Below are 17,281 nucleotides of genomic sequence, written 5' to 3' on the forward strand. Positions count from 1 at the left end.
GCAGATTTCCACACCTCTCTTTCTGTCGTTTATTTTCCTCCCAGTCCGCACCGTCTCGCTCGGTCAAACGCCCGGCTTTCATAAGAACTCACAACGCCTCACCCTTTTGCTTAAATCTCTGCCACAGTCTGCGTCCTCGCCATCCCAAAGGGTGCTGAGGCACTGTAGTGCTCTAGTGACGTCACTAAAACAAATGGGCCGTTCACTATCTAGGACACCGGCGGCGACTTGTAGTGTAACTTTGCACACAGTGTTTTCTCACTCCCCCCAGATCTCTTCCCATCACTCTCACACACACACACACACACACACACACACACACACACACAGGAAAGGGAAAGCGGCGTGTCCTGCAACCATCAGCACTTTCACCGGTGTCCTCGCCAGACCGTCCCTGTCTCCTCTCATGTCCTTAATGACTCTCCCACTTGGCGTCCTCTCTCCCTCCCTCACCTCCCTACTGCCTTTCCTCCTGCACCGTCAATGCCCTCCATCCTACTCCAGCACCCTGTTTTAAAGCACAGAGCCACGGCCCTCCATCCTGATTCCTGATGCACTGAGGTGTAATCAATCAGACTGTAATTTTCCTAGCTGACACTTACAAGTATCCTGCCCTGAAGAAGAAATGATGATGGTAGTATTTTCTGAGTGTGTTGTCCTTGAAAACACGGGGGGGGGAAAAAGGTTTTCACAGCGGTGTGTTATACAGCACCTTGTGGTCTTGCAAATCTTTGTGCTGTGACATCTCTTGAAGTTGCAAAGAATAACTATGTGGGCTTTCAGAAAGGCTGTTACTTGTGGAAAATATTTAGTGTGACAGGTTTGGGTTGCTGGGGTTTTGATATTGTACTGTGTTTAAGAGAAAAACAAAATATGGAGAAAGAAAATGCTGCAAAAACTCACCCAGTAAAGCTACCTGTTGGTTTTTTTTTTTTACCTGCACTGTTAGCAAATACCAATAATTCCCCAAAGTGCAATAAACAGTGGTTATCCCCTTTGCTTTAAAAGCAAAAAGATCCATAGTTCGAGATCAGGAGGTCACACACACCCAGCCTCAGGGAGGTCACAAGCTCGTGTACGCCTCGTGCCAAGAGGATACACCAACGACTGTGTACACAGTCATTTTTCTCAGGTAGTTAATAAGAACTTGGGTGTTCCTTTGACGTTTCTTGTGGTTTTAATTAAAACCTCTCAACAACCAAGGTACAGACACTCCCATCTCACCTTAGGGCAAACAAAATGGAAAAGCCTGCTCTCATTCCAACAAATCAAATACCTGGCGTTTTATCAAAGCCGCTGAGTTCTCAGAGGAAAGTCCCGGGGCCCTTTGGGGTCCCATGCTGTGACGCACCAGGTTAGGCAATACTGAGATGGGTCTCTCTTCCAATCTGTCATATATGGCCTTTGGCCTTTTTAACCCGAGCTGCAATCTATTCCCAAACCTGACAAAGTACTTTTAGAGTCTAAACCAGTAACCAAAAGACAGTAAAAGACAAGTGAATATTACATGAATCAGCAAAATCAAAAGTATGCCGAGTACCAAACACCCCCTGAGGAAACAAACCGCTGTATGCTTGTTCTACCACCCAGCCCCCCTAAAGCATCATGAGTCTTTTAAAGAGGACCATCTCACTACCTGTAGTTGTTCAATATTGCTGTGCACAGTCTAAGGCCAAAACTAAAGCAGACTTCACACATGCATCTATCAAGCATCAGTACCTGACACCCTCAGATGGGAACAAGTTGGTAGTAGGATGCCTTTCTGCCTAACCTGGCAAAGTCTTCCTTTTCCATAAGTTTGTTATTACCAAGAAATTTGAGAAAAAACTGATATGATAAAATACATACTTTTCTTTCTTATTCCCATTTAAAATGTCTAGCTTTTAATAAATAATTATCTGAATCTTACACCCAAAGTTTTCATCTGAAGTCCATTACTGAATATAGTAACTATTAAGTCTAATATACCCTAGTAAGCTATAGTACTTTTTCCTTTGGGAAGATACCATCTGTGCAGTCTGCAATTCTGTAGAAGAAAGATGTTGAATCTATTTAATTATTGTGGAAAAATAATTTATTTCTGTGTATTTTTTTTTATACACGTGCATTAAATTAAAGTCAATTACGTCGATTAAGCATCACAAGGCGGAGGGTGGTTCCCTATTTTTTTTTTTTTTTTTTTTTTTTTTTGAGTACGAGTACTTGAGTATGAACTTATAAAAATGCAGCAAGATATAAAAAAAAAACAAAAAAACAAACAAAACAGTTTTATTGATTAAAAAAAAACACTATATATCGGATACATATGGGTATCGGCAGATATCCAAATTTATGATATCGATATCAGACATAATAAAGTGGTATCGTGCCATCTCTAATATTGACAGTACTATAATGTCCCAAATCCTCACACGAGAAACCTTTTTTATCCGCATGCCTGCCTATTTTTGTGACCACACAGTTTTGCATTACATTGTACAACTATCTCTATCTATCTATCTATCTATCTATCTATCTATCTATCTATCTATCTATCTATCTATATTCCACTGCAGGCAGCTGGAGACCCAGTGGCTAAGTAGTCATTCCTTACGTGGCCACTCGGACCAAGCGGACCATAGCAGGCTCCCGGTCTGATCACAGACTCACTGATGCTGATGACAATTATTTATTTAGTTTGTTGTGATAACGGTGTGTGGTTTCTGATCAATCGACTGTTTCTAGTGGAGGTTTCACATACTGAGTATTTATCCATTTGCATAATCACTAAAACACAAAGGATCAAAGAGCTGACACAGTAGCTAGCTTACATGCTATGTCACGTTGGATAATGGGTGCATTTGAGTTGTTTTTGGTCATTTCGTGTATACCCGAGAAGTATCTTGTTTTAGAATTGGCATGCTATTAAAATGACTGTCTTCATTAAAAATCTTAAAATAAAGTAAGCATTATCAGCGATAACTTTACATCAATAAATGTGGGGGAAAATGTTTTTGGACAATCATTGGCTAGAAATGCTGGGAAAGATGAGAAATTCAGGTGGCTAGGGTTAGGGTTATGTGTCAGATACCCATTTGAACAAGATGCTTTTAGCCTTTTAAAAAAAAAAAAAATCAATTTTAAAAACACTGACTTCTATATGACCCTCGACTCGCCATCTCTCTTAAGCACTTGCTTATTCTCGTTCATCTTTCTAACTATTCTCGTAATTACATGAACATAATTCTCTCTTCTTTATTTTCTCCTATGTCCTTCCTTTCTCTCCATTGAGTTTTATCCTTGATTAGGTGGTCTAAGCATTAAACGCTCCCAGGAGAGACTAACAGCCTCCCTGGAGGGAAGAGAGAGGAGGACCGATTGGGAGAGAAGCGATGGAAATTGGCTGTCTCAGCCATTGTTTGGGGTTTCCTGCTGGTTGTTTTTAGTACATATTGGCCCATCGTACAAAGGCTTGGAAAGCAGAGGCACAACAACTGAGACCAAAGTCAGACAGGCCTAGGCACACATCAAATCTCTGTCTGTGGTTAATGCTGAATCTAATCTATGCATTTATTAATTAGGAAAGTTCAGACTTTATCTGGCGCTGTGTGAGTGCCTGTCACGAACACCCAGAAGTAGAAACAATGAGGTGGGAGGGAGAAACTCCAAATACCACAGCTGTGTTTCTGCAAGACATACTCGCAAATTGGCTTTGTAGAGGCACAGAAGTGAAATCGTGATCAAAGATATTGACTGACTCTTGATCGCTTGCAAGATTCAGTGTCACCAGGGAGCGAGTCAGCACAGCTTCTGAGCAAGGCGGAAAAAACTGGAGGTGAATTGAATTGAATGAATATCAATACCCACCACACACCCACACGCACACAGAGAAAATGCACTTTTACTCTAATCACGATCCAAAAGCCCCCTTCACAAATATGGCAGCTGAGGCAAAGATGAGAAATTAAAAGTTAATTCACCTGCTATTTGCTCCGAATGGTAAATTCCCACATTCGATTTGAAAGCAAGGGCTGAATATATTACCACAGTAAAATGGGCAGCATTTAAAATGGCTGCACCCTACAACGAATGCAACAGCAGACCAAATTTAAATATGCTCAGATATTACGGTCTGCTGATTTACAGTTAGTTGAGCACAGATGCAGAGGAAGGCAAGGCAAACACTTGTAGTATCGATGTACCGCCGAGTTAAAGCAGAAACGAAACGTTTTAAATGGTTTATAAAATACAAACAAGGTTAAAGTTCTCATATAGAGATTTTCTAATGTAGTTGAGCACTCAACACCACTACAAGCCTCATTCATGCAAACACATTCATAATCCCTCACATAAAACTGCCCCCTGAGATAACATGAGATGGCAGCTAAAGGATGCTTAATGACAAGTTCAGAAACACTGTCTTTCACTACCACCACCTTTATTTATTTTTGCTTCATTCCAGTGTTCCTGCTTCTGTACTCATGAAACATGTCCAATATATCGTGTTTTATTCATTCATTTATTTGCATGATTTCTGATGTTTAATCTGGCCAATTCATTGAACTGTAACATCTTCAGGTTAGTATGCAGGTAGTTTTAGGTAGTTGCTGCCAACAGTGGGCACATTTCCCGTGTTGTTCTGGCATCATCACAATAACGTTGGCCCAGGATCAATATTGCAACTGACCAATTGCACTTTAAGTCTTAATATTTGTTATATTTCAAAAATTAATAATCAAGTTAGGTTTGCTGTTAGTCAAATTTAGGTTACTCATGTTGGTTTGCTTCTGATCGTTTTCAATAGCTTTAGCTAACTTCTTAGCTAATGCTAACTAAATACTCAGACAACATGATTGGTCAGTTCCGGTCAGTCAGTTGGCCCAATGTTGCGCCCACACTGTGCAAGGAGGGAAAGTTCTGGTCTACCATGAATTACTATCTTTGTTACTGTTGAACATTTTCATTGGCATTTTTTATTTTTTTAAATTCCCACCCCTCATTCTATTGAGTCCTGCACAACCAGCATCACTTCAGCATCCTGCTGCCGGTCTTAATTTAACTTCAATTTAATTTATCCAGTATAACTCCAAATCACAACAACAGTCACTTTAAGGCGCCTTATGTTGTGAGGTAAAGACCCTACAATAATACAAAGAAAACAGAAACCCTATGACCCTCTATGAGCAAGCACTTTGGAGTAGGAAGGGAAAACTCCCTTCTAACAGGAAGAAACCTCCAACAGAACCAGGCTCAGGTAGAGTAGGCGGTGAGCATATGAAGCGTGAAAATAGACTATTAATAGCAAGAAAAACACAAGCTATTAGTAACTGTTTGCTTCAGTTACACTTGAAATTCTGCTTGGCAACAGCACATTCATTGGCCTGAGCTGCCCAATTATTTTGCTGAAACATACTTTTTCTTCCCTTTACCTGTCATCGTGCTGCCAGTTATGTCACACCTAGCAGTGAAATTACGCTAAATTGTAACTGACTCATAAAACCTTAGAAAGCATAAAAATGCGACATCACCAATTGATTTGCAAAATCCACTGATGACTGTGCTGTTGTGAAAGCGGATGCGAGGAGTGAGGTGTGGATCAGACTGAAACCACACGCTCATTGTTAATGACTTGTCAGCCACAAGTCGTTTTATTCAACATGGACTTGAATGAGCATATCGGACGTGACCGCCATAAGCACTTTCCTGATGAGTTAATGGTCTAAGTCAGAGGTCACATCCTACAGACAATCTTTTTGCAACCGCCGGTATCGCACCGTGAATGTAGTGTGCTTTGAGCTGAATGGTGAGTTGTACATGAGCAACGACTGATCATTGTGTATGAAAAACAAATGTAGTCCCACAAGTAAGGAAGTAGTGCCAAAGCTAGTTTTTCACAAAAAGATCTCCCCTACAAGAAAAAAATGTTTTAATCTCAGTGAAGACCTTATGTGAAGGATTGTAGTACATGTTACTGCAGGTTCAACATTGCAAGTGACCAATCACCTTCTCCTGACATCATCCGCGACCTCGGAAAAAAACAAACGCCTTCAAAAAATCTACTTCACTTGCGAGGAGAAACCGCCTCTGTAAGGACAATATGTATAATGCTTACCGTTTATTAAAGACAATTATCCTGAAATGCAAAGAATTTAAGTTCCTGGATGGGCGGACAGAAGCGGTTTCTCTTCTCGCAAGTGAAGTAGATTTTTTTTAAGGCGGTATTTTCAAAGGCACAAAAGGGGGACGTCACAACAATGTGATTGGTCACTTGCAACGTTGAACCTGGAACAACATTTATTATGATGATGTGGGAACAACACCGACACGAGGATATCAGATCATCCATTAATAAGCACAGCTCAGAGTACCTGGGAGACTAAATAATGCCCCCGAAAACCCAGACAGATGCAATTATTTTGGGATTAGCAGTTCTTTAAAACCAAGGAAATTACTTTTCAGGGTGAAACCTACATGATGTCATTTCCTTTTACATCAAGACTCACACCACTCGTCACGATCTTTACTACGAGATCGTTCGTCAGAAGCCGAACGTGGCCATCTTTAGTGTGCCAGACAAGCTGCAAGTGCTCAGCAGTGTTGATCTGAAGGGGAATGTACAGTCTATTGACCCCAATTCTGCGGGTCTTTGGTTTCTAATTTTACGGCCGGATTTCTCTCAGCTCTGACTGTAATGGATGGGACGACCGTGAGGGAGCAGGGACACCTGGCTGCTGAGCCCTAGTCAGCACCAGTGTCCTGACAGGTCTGATGAATGCAGGCTGATGAGTACACAGTCTTGTCTCTACTACAGCCGGAAGCCTCGCTCCACGGGGCTAAAGCAGGAGGAGTGCATCTCCCTACTATTAGCGATTCGGTGCATCACTCTTATTTTACACATTTAATAACCTCTCAACAAGGTCGTACAGGCAAAGCTAATCTAAAAAAAAAAAACCCAATGCATTAACTAGTCTTTACATGCAAACACAAAAAGATGATGCCTATTACTTCAGTATTATGGCTCCATGATGGATTGGGGACAATGAAAAGGTGGAAAGACAGTAATATAAAGAAAGATTGATTAGATTTTTTTAAATATGCCACAGCAGAAATAAACACAGGAAGACACACTGACTGCAAGCTCTTCGTTAGTAACACAGAAATTAGAAACTAGTGTGCTGCTGCTATCACTGTAGGTGAGACGTCAACATCAAACGGGTTCCTTCTGACAGCGACAGCTCCGAGATAAATCAGCCTACAGTTCGGGAATACCTCTAAACCGCTTCCTGCTGCTCTGCAGTGACCTACTTAGCATGATTTGATTTATCAGAAATGTTGCAGGAATTTCCACAGCTTGAGCAATCAAACAGGATGGAGGTACCTGCTGATGTCTCTCTTAACTAAGGTCTTGACTTATTCTTTTTTTTTTTTTTTTTTTTTAGTGTGTCAGTTTGTCTCTGCTGCACTGGTGCTTTCAACGCAACAGCTAATTCTGGAGTATTGTGACTAATGCTCTGAACCTAAAATACTGCCAGTCAGGAAGAGGTTTCTAGCAAAACACCAAAAATGCAATTGCCTCACTCCCAAGTCTTCCTCATTTTTCAGAGGAACTTTAGATTGGCGCAATCAAACAATGCACCTCCAACAGGAAATGTTATGTAATGTGGACAAAACTGATCTTGGCAAAACAAGGAAGCGATGCTTCCCCATACTGACTGATATTGAAAGGAATGCGGTGCAGGGAGTGTCGGCGTTTGGGAGTGTTTGTATACAAGTGCATGGTATTTTTTTTTGATCCTACAGTACACAGTGTATTTGCAAACAAGCTTAACTACCCACCATTTCATAGCTGACTGTTATCTACTTATATCTGATGGATGAAGAATGACAACAATCCACAGAGCGGCTTGCTCTTTTAGAGGAATCATTCGACATTTTAGAGAATTTCCTCATTTTCGTATTCTTAGCGAGAGTTAGTGGAGATTTATGTCACTTTGGCGTTTGCACAATAAATATGAGTAAGCGGCGTGCTAGCTAGCTTTCACAAAAAAACAGGAAAAAGGGGGAACCAACTATTCCGCCTCCGTCCAAAGTTAATCTACCAAAGCTCCCAAATTATCGCTACGCAAAAACATTGCATAACAGCAACAGACTGAGAGCTAAGCTAATAGCTTGGAAGCAAAACGTTTACATTTCCTAAACCAGGAGCGTGCAACATAAGGTCTGAGGCCAGAATTGGTCCAGCAAACACTCCAGTCTCACCCACTGTATAAGGGAGGATATAGATTTTCTTACATTTAACTGTATGTTCATAGGTTTTAAAGCTGTTCTAATGGAAAAGACCCCTCACCCCTACACCAAAATAATTAAGTGATAGACAGCTAAATGATAGAAAGTTTCTTTTTTTCCACCATCTACTACTCAATTCAGAAAAGTTGCATTCAGCATTATGAAACTAGCAGGAGCATCAGGCAGGAGTTAGGGCCAGCTTTTGGTGCAGCACTGGTGTCTAAATAGCTTTCCACCAATGCAGAGGGAAGGATTCTGAGTATTTAACCATAGCAGAGGCAGAGTCGCTTTTGTGTGCAGTCCTTCTACAAGCCAACAACATCATCACCTCTGGGCATAGAGACAATCTTAGGTCAAAGACGGACATTTTTAAAGGTTGGTGTGAAACGGAAAGGTAAAAACCACAGCAGAGTTCACCACAAAGAAGGAGAAACTGCACTGGGTGTGACTTCCAGAGAACCACTGTTATTAATGATAACCACAACCGCCAAATGAACCTCATGCAGCGCTCCACTGCTATTTACTGCAAATGTGCAAGCTACTTGCAGCAAAAACAGTGATGAGACACAAACACACAGTGTCATGAACTATTATGCAGCACTGTGTGCAATCTGTGTAATGCATCTTATGCAACAACCAGCATATGCACTGCATGCATCAACAACAAAGGTGACTTGCATGCTTTTACCTGCCTCTGTTTTACACATTTTCTTTGTGCCATTACAGGATTTAATGATTGCTTAACTCAATAACAGAACATTTCACAGAAGCAAGTATCTTGGATTATGTCAGGTGGTGAAGAAGTTTGTCAAGCGAACCAACATTTCCGCTCGCATAATGTTGCTAGAGATAAACAAGATCTGGTTAGGTAGCCAGCTGTGACTTTTGTACACTGCATGAATTTGAAAGTGGTTGCATAGTTCTATTACCATCTATAAGATGAATATATTTACTACATAAGTAAATAAGTGACCTCTTTTTTTCACAAAGAGGGGGAAAAAAAACAACACTTTTACCTGGACAAAGGATTGTAGTACATGTTATGGCAGTGCTTCTCAAAACCATTACTGGATGACCAGGGGGAAAAAAATATAAATAAAGTTAAGGCCTCAATCACACAGCCCTGGAGACTGACCCCTTAGCAACTACAGGTTATTAAGAGGGGGGGGGGGGGTGCATTCCCTGTCCAGCTGGTGAAGTAAAAAGCTGCACTGTTGCTAGCAGATTACCCATGTCTGCTGTAGTTTGCATGACACGTATCAACTTGCAGGGTTTTGCTACCGCTTGTCGGGTAGTTTAGTGGTGTAAGCAGCCCAGTTGGCGTCTGGTATGCAAAGCTACCATGGTGACCAAGGCAATGTGCTAGCAACCAAAGCAACCTCAGGGAGGGTTTTGGTGCAGGAAAGTAAACCACTTTGCAAGTAATTTCACTCCAAAGACAGCAGCAATCAGTCACAATCAGTCTGATTGTGACACCCCCCCCGCCCTGCCCGCAGTGATCAGCGGTTGCCAGATGGTTGACAACTGGTCTCATACAGATAGATCAACATCTCCAGCAGCTGGACTGAGAGTGATGAGTTGGAAAAATTACAAACTTAACACAAGTAGTGAGGATTTTGTCACCGTAGCAAGCCTTCTTGGCAAAAATCCTATACTGTTGGATAGCCAGTTTATTTCCCTAGCTCCTTAGCAAGGCAGAGCCATTCGTGCATCACTAGCAGTAAAGCATAATGCTTTTTTTTTTTTAACTCCTTAAAAACATCACTGCAGCACATTCAAGGACAGAGCCTGGTCAGCACTCTCTGTGGGGCTTTTTCAGTAAGTAACAAACACACAACACTAGCAGTCGAGATTACAAGTTCTACAGTTTTAATCATGTTTATGTTAACTGCCGCCATCAGCTGCTCCAACTTTCCAAGTCTGAAGTCTGACGGGGTTCAGCTGAAAATTCCGACTTTCAATTTGGAATTGAACCTACCATTGGGGTTAGGGTTAAAGTCAATCAATAATGATGACTTAGACTGCTTAGTAAAATAAATACAATGAGAGAGGAGAACATGGCCCAAAAAAGCAAAAATAGGTAAATAAATAAACTTGATATTTAAGCAGAAAAAACAGGAGAAGCTCAGTAAATAAGCTCTAAATAAAATAATACCAAATTAAAAGCTCAGTATTGTACAGTAAGCGGTTCACTAAGTAAAAACCTTAATAAAATAAACACAGATCTCTTTATTAAAATCTGTACTGCTGCATATAAACTGACATTTTGTGTACACGGGTCCTTATCAGACCTCATAATTAATGAAAAAAAAAAGTTCTCATGAACAAAGAAAGGTTTGCTTGGGCTTTCATTTCAGATTTGTCTTTGAATGCCGGCAAACCCATGGAGAGACCCAGCTGGGTTATTCTTCCTGCTTCCAAGCATGTTTTTTTATGAAGTTAAATTATTTGATTATTCTTTTGCTTCCATCCTCGTCCCCCATCTAGCCTCTGGCTGAGCTAATTAATTTCTCAGCGCTCCACAGCTACTTCAATCACTCACGCCTCGTGTCCAATATATACATCCTCAGTTACTGTGCATGCTGTTTACGTCCCATACGGGTCGGCCACCCTCCCACTCCGCTGATGTTGATCACAATGCACAGACATGAATAAAAGACTTTTTAAAATCTGTGTATGTTCGGATTTATGAGTGTGTGGGTTGAGACAGGGTTGAGTAATAATATCACTTATTGATGTAGCTTGCTCTGACTGCCCTGGAGGGCTTTTGTTTGTGTCAGTATGTGTGTGTGTGTGTGTGATGTCTCCTACCTCGTTGCCGTACATCATGAGGTGGTGGGTGGTGATAAGAGCTTTGAAGACCACCACCCAGCTGGAGTTGGCTGTGCGCTCAAACAGCGTGTCCGCCAGCTGGGGAATGTTCACGTTCATCTCATTGGTGCAGTGGATCAGATCTGGCCAGGACACAAAAAAAAAAAAAAAAACCAACAAGAAAATGAGAGAAGAAGAGAAGCTTACACAAGACAACAGAACAAAGAGCAGTGATGAGAAGCTTTTAAAGATAACCCTGACCGACACAATGCCAAATTACTTTTCACACAGAGAAAAAAAAAAATGCAGACACACAGCAAGGACCAACAAACAGAGCACGAATTTCATCTGAATTCTTAAGTGAAAGAAGCCTGAAGGACAGGTGCTACCCACAGAACTATTTGTCGTCTTCTTTTGACTCTTACTCTGCTGCACCTTTACCCTCTTCTCTGCTCTCGACATCTTAGCAGAAGCTCACGTGTCATTCATTCACCCAACCTGGAGGAAAACTGAACCTTCGACTGTATGACTGTCAAAATATAATAAAAAAAAACCAAACTGGCAGATCTCAGAAATAATCTCAAAACAGGTCTTTTACAGTATATAGTGTTACATCACTGCTTTAACTTTCCACCAAAGTCTGGCATTAGATTTTTATAATGAGGCAATTTTTTGTTAGAGTTTAATGTTAATTAAATGTTAACTTTCAGCAAATACTCCAGTAATGTGAACATTATTCATGGAGGTGTGGGATTATCTTTGCAGGTTAAGTCTGTGCAATACTGGCATCATCAGGGTTCAACATAACAAACATATGTTGGGCAAGTTGACCAACCAGCTGCTGTTTTTTTTTAAGAAAAAAAAATATGTAAACAGTATTTCCACAGATCTGTTCACCTTTCACGGGTACTGGGTGAAATGAACCATCAGGAATTAATGTATTTTTCTTACACCACAGGGTAGTAGTACGGGTAGTAATATACTACAGTATTTTCACATTAAAATAAAACAGCATGTTCAGAAAGTTTAAGTGTCAAGAAAAGTGATCTTTTTAGCTGTTTTCATCCACCACACAGACACAGACAGCACAAGGAAATGAAGAAGCAGCTAAAATCAAAGCTGTGTGTACAGGTAAACTTCTTAGGTCTCTCAATTTGGCATTTCTCATAACCTTTGCTGCAAGCTGCTGGCAGGCATGATGTCTCTTTCTAGCAGCAAGACATGCGGCGGGTGAGGGGCACAGCATTCACTCCTCCTTTCTTTCTGAAAACCCTCCTAAGAAAATGATGGTATGTTTTAGAGATTAAGTTAGTTTATTATATAAAGTAATTCAAAAGGGTTTTTTGGGCCAGTGAAAGTCTGACCTACTGGCCCAGTGAGGAAAAAACAAATTCTATGTTGAACAGCTAAGAGGCAGGAGACTATAAGACTGCCTTAAAGGACCCAGGAAAAAACAGGTGTGTTGGCAGGTATGACTAAATTAGCAAAATCCAAACTGTACAGGGATGATTACGGATGGTTGTGATTTGTGAATATTTAAATAGCTGTTAAATTAATAACTCAAGTTTCAACGATTGTTACATAAATTTGTACTTGATTTTTGGAAGATGATAATAATAATACGTCTATTAAAACTACAAAAACAGAAGAAAAGCTTTCTATGTAACAGGTGTCTGACCTGGGAAGCATGTGTGGCATGAGGAAACTAGATGCTTTTATACAAACAGGAGAAACATCCACACAGATTTAAAAAGCCCTTCAAAAAATAAAATCAAACGAGTCCCAGAGCAAGCTCTGCCAGGGAAAGCTACCACATCAAATGTAGTTTATGTTAATTTATGCAGTTTTAATTTACATTGTTGCCATCTGGAAGTGATTTCTTGTTGTGCACCTCTTAATTTTTGTGACCTGGCATGCTGAGCGTGCACGGACGGGTTGAAGACATGAGTGTATGATTATGTTTGTCTTTACCAGCATTCCAATGATACCTCAGTACAGGTGCTCAGAGTGCCGTTTCTTAAATTTGTAAATTCTGTAACATATTATTTAATTAGTTCAGTCTATTACTGTTACTGTCTTGGAGCAACTGTAACCCACATAATTTTCCTTAGGGATTAATAAAGTATTCTGATTAAAAGAGGCAACAGCCTACGCAACCACTAATGTGTTAAACATAAACTAGTTTATAATTTTTACACACACACACACACACACAAAGAGTTACTCCAGGAAGAGAAGAGCACCAACTTTTTCTTGTTTAGCTGCTTCAAACACTTAAAATATGCACATTTTTTTACCACTTTAGAGAAAACAGGAAACTGACAGACGCCCTAGATTTATTTATTTTTAAACAAAGAATAAATAAAAGGTGCTTATTGAGCTAGGGATGTTTCCCCCATTGCATAAAATTCTCTTTAGCTTTTACTTCATCCCAAGAGATGCCTAATATGATCTGACCAGAACCTAACAGCTTGGCCCCACCTTGCTGTTCCTACCACTTTAAATGGAGATCGATTTGAAGGTCTTCTAGCTTATTACACAGATTCAGTGTCTCCGCTCGCCGCGTGCAACGCCCTCAGCGAGCCTCTCGAGCACAAACATCAATACAGACACACACGGTTAAATTGATCATTCACACCAGATATCAGGGTGTTTTCTGTTTCATTTCTCTGGCGTCCTCAACCACTTTCATTCCTTCGCCTCTCTCTCGCCATCTTTTATTCTTCACCGCAGGACGTTATGAGCTGCCGGCTCGCACACCTGGTAACTACGGAAACAGCTTCTCATTAAACTACTCGAGGACTGTAGCGGGAGAGACTCCCGACGGGGAACTTCATCACCATAATCAGGTGTGCATGCGCACATGCACGAACGCGTGCCTTCATTCAATAAAGAATCATACCTTCACTCACTTAACCCATCATCTCCCTCAAGTACTCACACACACACTTACAGTAACATTCCACAGCAGACTCCCAGTCCCGTATCAATCATTCACTCAACATGCTACCTCTCCCACTTACCCCCTAACACACACACACACACACACACACACACACACCAAGCAGTCTGCTATGCGGTCAATACAAATGAGAGTAGAATAATGTAACACAGCACAGCTGCATTTAGCCAAACAGAACAACATTTAGTGGCTAACAGAGTGCAGCTGGACTGAAAACGCTCTCACAGCCAGACTCACCTTGCCTTTCTGTCTCTCTGCAGCCCCCCACCCCACCTCCCACTGCACCGCTGCATGACATTATGACTGGAAACAATATCTCTGAACTGGAAGCGGGCACCGAAAGCGACTGGTGTCTTTGTTAACGAATTAGTCTCCTTGCTGCTCTGTCTTTCTTTATTATTGCTGCTGCTACCTTGTTTCTCTTCCCCCCCCCATCTGTCCATCTCGCCTTCTTTTTTAGCAGAGCTCATGTTTTTTCATTAGGTCTGGAGTGGTGTGAGAGAAACAGAGAGAACTAAGAGAAGGACTGATTAGGTCTGTGGGGACGCTCGTGCATGAGTGTGTACGTGTGCGAGTGATAATTTAAAAGAGGGTACATGTGCTGACTTAATCAGCCAGAGCGGAAAGCATTAGATGCCACTGATCCCAGACCGGCGAGAGACAGAGAGAAAAGGGACGGCGAGGCAATTGAGACAAACATATGGCTGAGAAATGAAGATAAAAAAAGAGGGGAAGACGAGGTAAAGAGAAGGAGACACGAGCAGATGTGACGAGAGATCAAGAGTCCTACAGAGAGGTATAAAGAGGAAACTGATGAAAAGTGTTGAAGAATAGGGGGACGAGAAGAAGAGATCGATAAATGAAATGAGATTATGAGACGTGAGACATGAGTGTCTCTTCATCCAGACAATTTAGAAGAATCCACACACCGCTCAACAAGCTGCTCGCCTCGCTTTATCTCTGCAGCAGAAACGCAGTTGGGGATGCAATTTTTTCTTCTCCCCCGCAAGCACACCCCGGGGCAATTATTCTGACCGCAAATGGAAAAATACATAAGTTTGAGTCTATCATCCCTCAACGGCAAGGCTAAGACCAACATGTCAGCGTCCTACAAGCAATTACCTGCACAACAGTTTCATAACAAACGTAGCCTGGCTAATTGGCGCCCACACATTACAAGATGAGGACAACAGAGGACTGAAGCAGTCTGTGTACGAGAGCGCATTATACAATGTCAGAAGTCTCATTACAAGTGTACTTTAAAAGCTGGGTCTGTAGAGACTGAAGTGGCCGGTTCTGTGTTAGGTTAGCCAAGTATTGGTTATTCATTATGCTGAGTACTTCAGCGTCCCTTACTCATTTAGACTCACCACAAACGGCATGAAAGATTGACGTAGCCACCCTAAAGTCACCTACTTGCTTAAAAAAAAAAAAAAAAAAAAAAAAAAGGCCTTTTGGTTCCCATGACGTAAGTTCTGTATTGGGTTTTTTTTTTTTTGTTTGTTTTTGAACGAGAGGCTAAAGATCTGCTTTTATCTGACACTAGAGACAAGAAACAGACTTAAGCCACTTTCACTCATCGTGCATCACTCAGAAACCATCCGTTAGTTACTAGCAGAAAATTTCACCGTCCAGTTGCCTAATATAACTATTATGAGTCCATACTTTAATCAACCTTATCATGGGCATTGATCGCTATCATTGTGTGCCTTTTGTACCATCTTCCTCCCCTCACCCCAAACTGGTCACAGCATATGGCTGTCTGGTTCTGCTGAAGGTTTCTTAATGTTAAAAGGGATTTTTTCTGGTTCCCACTTTTAACTCGTTCTTGCTCAAAGGGGGTTGTGCGATTGTCTTCCCTGGATTATTGTCGGATCTTTAGCTGTCGAGCACCTTGAGGTGTTGTGATTTGGTGCTATATAAATACAATTAAATTGAAAATTGAATTTGGATTGGTAGTTGCTTCAATCATTCACTTCAAAGTGACCTCAAAGTCTGTGATGAAATGAACTTCAAAGTTAAGAAAAGTTCATTTCATCACAAACTTTGAGGTCTCTCGTCACTGTGATGCATCTATGATTACACTCCCCAAATCTGAAAGGCAAGCAAAGAGGCTTTGGTTTTAGGCAGGGGTAGGCAACTCCAGGCCTCAAGGACAGTGTCCTGTAGGTGTCCTTGATCCATCACAGCTGATTTAAAAGGCTAACCTACCTCGTCAACATGTCTTGAAGTTCTCCAGAGGCCTGGTAATGAACTAATATTCTGATTCAGGTGTGTTGACCCAGGGTGAGATCTAAAACCTGCAGGACACCGACACTTGAGGCCTGGAGTTCAATACCCCAGGTCTTAGGTCGTTACCATTGGGTAACATCAGAGTGGTCTCTTCAATCTTTCAAATTTGTTTTTTAAATTGTTTGCATCAAAAACATAAAAATAAAGCTTTAATCTTTTACTTAAATCATTTAGTCTTATATTTTAGTATAGAGGCAGAGTTTGACCCATACTTGACCTCTGTTTGCCTACCACTCACATCCCAGCAGGCGAGTTTAGCTCCTCAAGAGTCAGACCAGAAACATCAGTGATGCAGTAGCTCAAGGTCTGTCCCAATCCACAGGTTATTTATTTATTCCCTAATTTCCTTCGGGATTAATAAAGTATTCTGATTCTGATCCATCCATCCATCCATCCATCCATTCGCTTCCGCTTATCCTTTTCAGGGTCGCAGGGGGCGCTGGAGCCTATCCCAGCTGCCATAGGGCGAAAGGCGGGGTACACCCTGGACAGGTCGCCAGTCTGTCGCAGGGCTAACACATAGGGACAGACAACCATTCACACTCACATTCACTCGTACATTCGCACCTAGTGGCAATTTGGATTATCCAATTAACCTATCCCCACAAGCTGCATGTCTTTGGACGGTGGGAGGAAGCCGGAGTACCCGGAGAGAACCCACGCAAACACGGGGAGAACATGCAAACTCCACACAGAAAGACCCCGGCCTGATGGTGGAATTGAACTCAGGACCTTCTTGCTGTGAGGCAACAGTGCTAACCACTGTGCCACCGTGCTGCCCCTCTGATTCTGATATTTCTCATAAAATGGCAAAGGTGTCCTTGACCTTGGTCACGGTTTGGGTGAAGGCTCATTAGGAGATCCCCTTATATAAGTGATTAAATTCCAGCATGAGTTCATCAGTCCTTAAGCAGGTTAAGCAAAACATCACAAGAACTAGGATTTTTTTTC

General features: G+C 41.4%; 1 protein-coding gene across 3 annotated transcripts in view; it reads right to left on the reverse strand.

Moving 5' to 3' along the window:
• LOC146674449 (phosphatidylinositol-binding clathrin assembly protein) overlaps nucleotides 1–17,281 on the reverse strand; it is a 113,841-nt gene that overhangs the window by 73,738 nt on the left and 22,822 nt on the right. For all 3 annotated transcript variants that reach the window (XR_014909275.1, XM_085396018.1, XM_085396010.1), the window contains exon 2: nucleotides 11,077–11,219. Coding sequence is in view for 2 of the 3 variants with exons in the window: in XM_085396018.1 (XP_085252144.1) it covers nucleotides 11,077–11,219 (143 nt within the window). In the remaining variant the exon portion in view is untranslated. The remainder of the gene's footprint in view (nucleotides 1–11,076; nucleotides 11,220–17,281) is intronic.

This window comes from Rhamphochromis longiceps, linkage group LG3, assembly GCF_057381845.1.
Source record: "Rhamphochromis longiceps isolate RC_006_pf linkage group LG3, R_longiceps_female_GT1.1, whole genome shotgun sequence".
NCBI lineage: Eukaryota > Metazoa > Chordata > Actinopteri > Cichliformes > Cichlidae > Rhamphochromis > Rhamphochromis longiceps.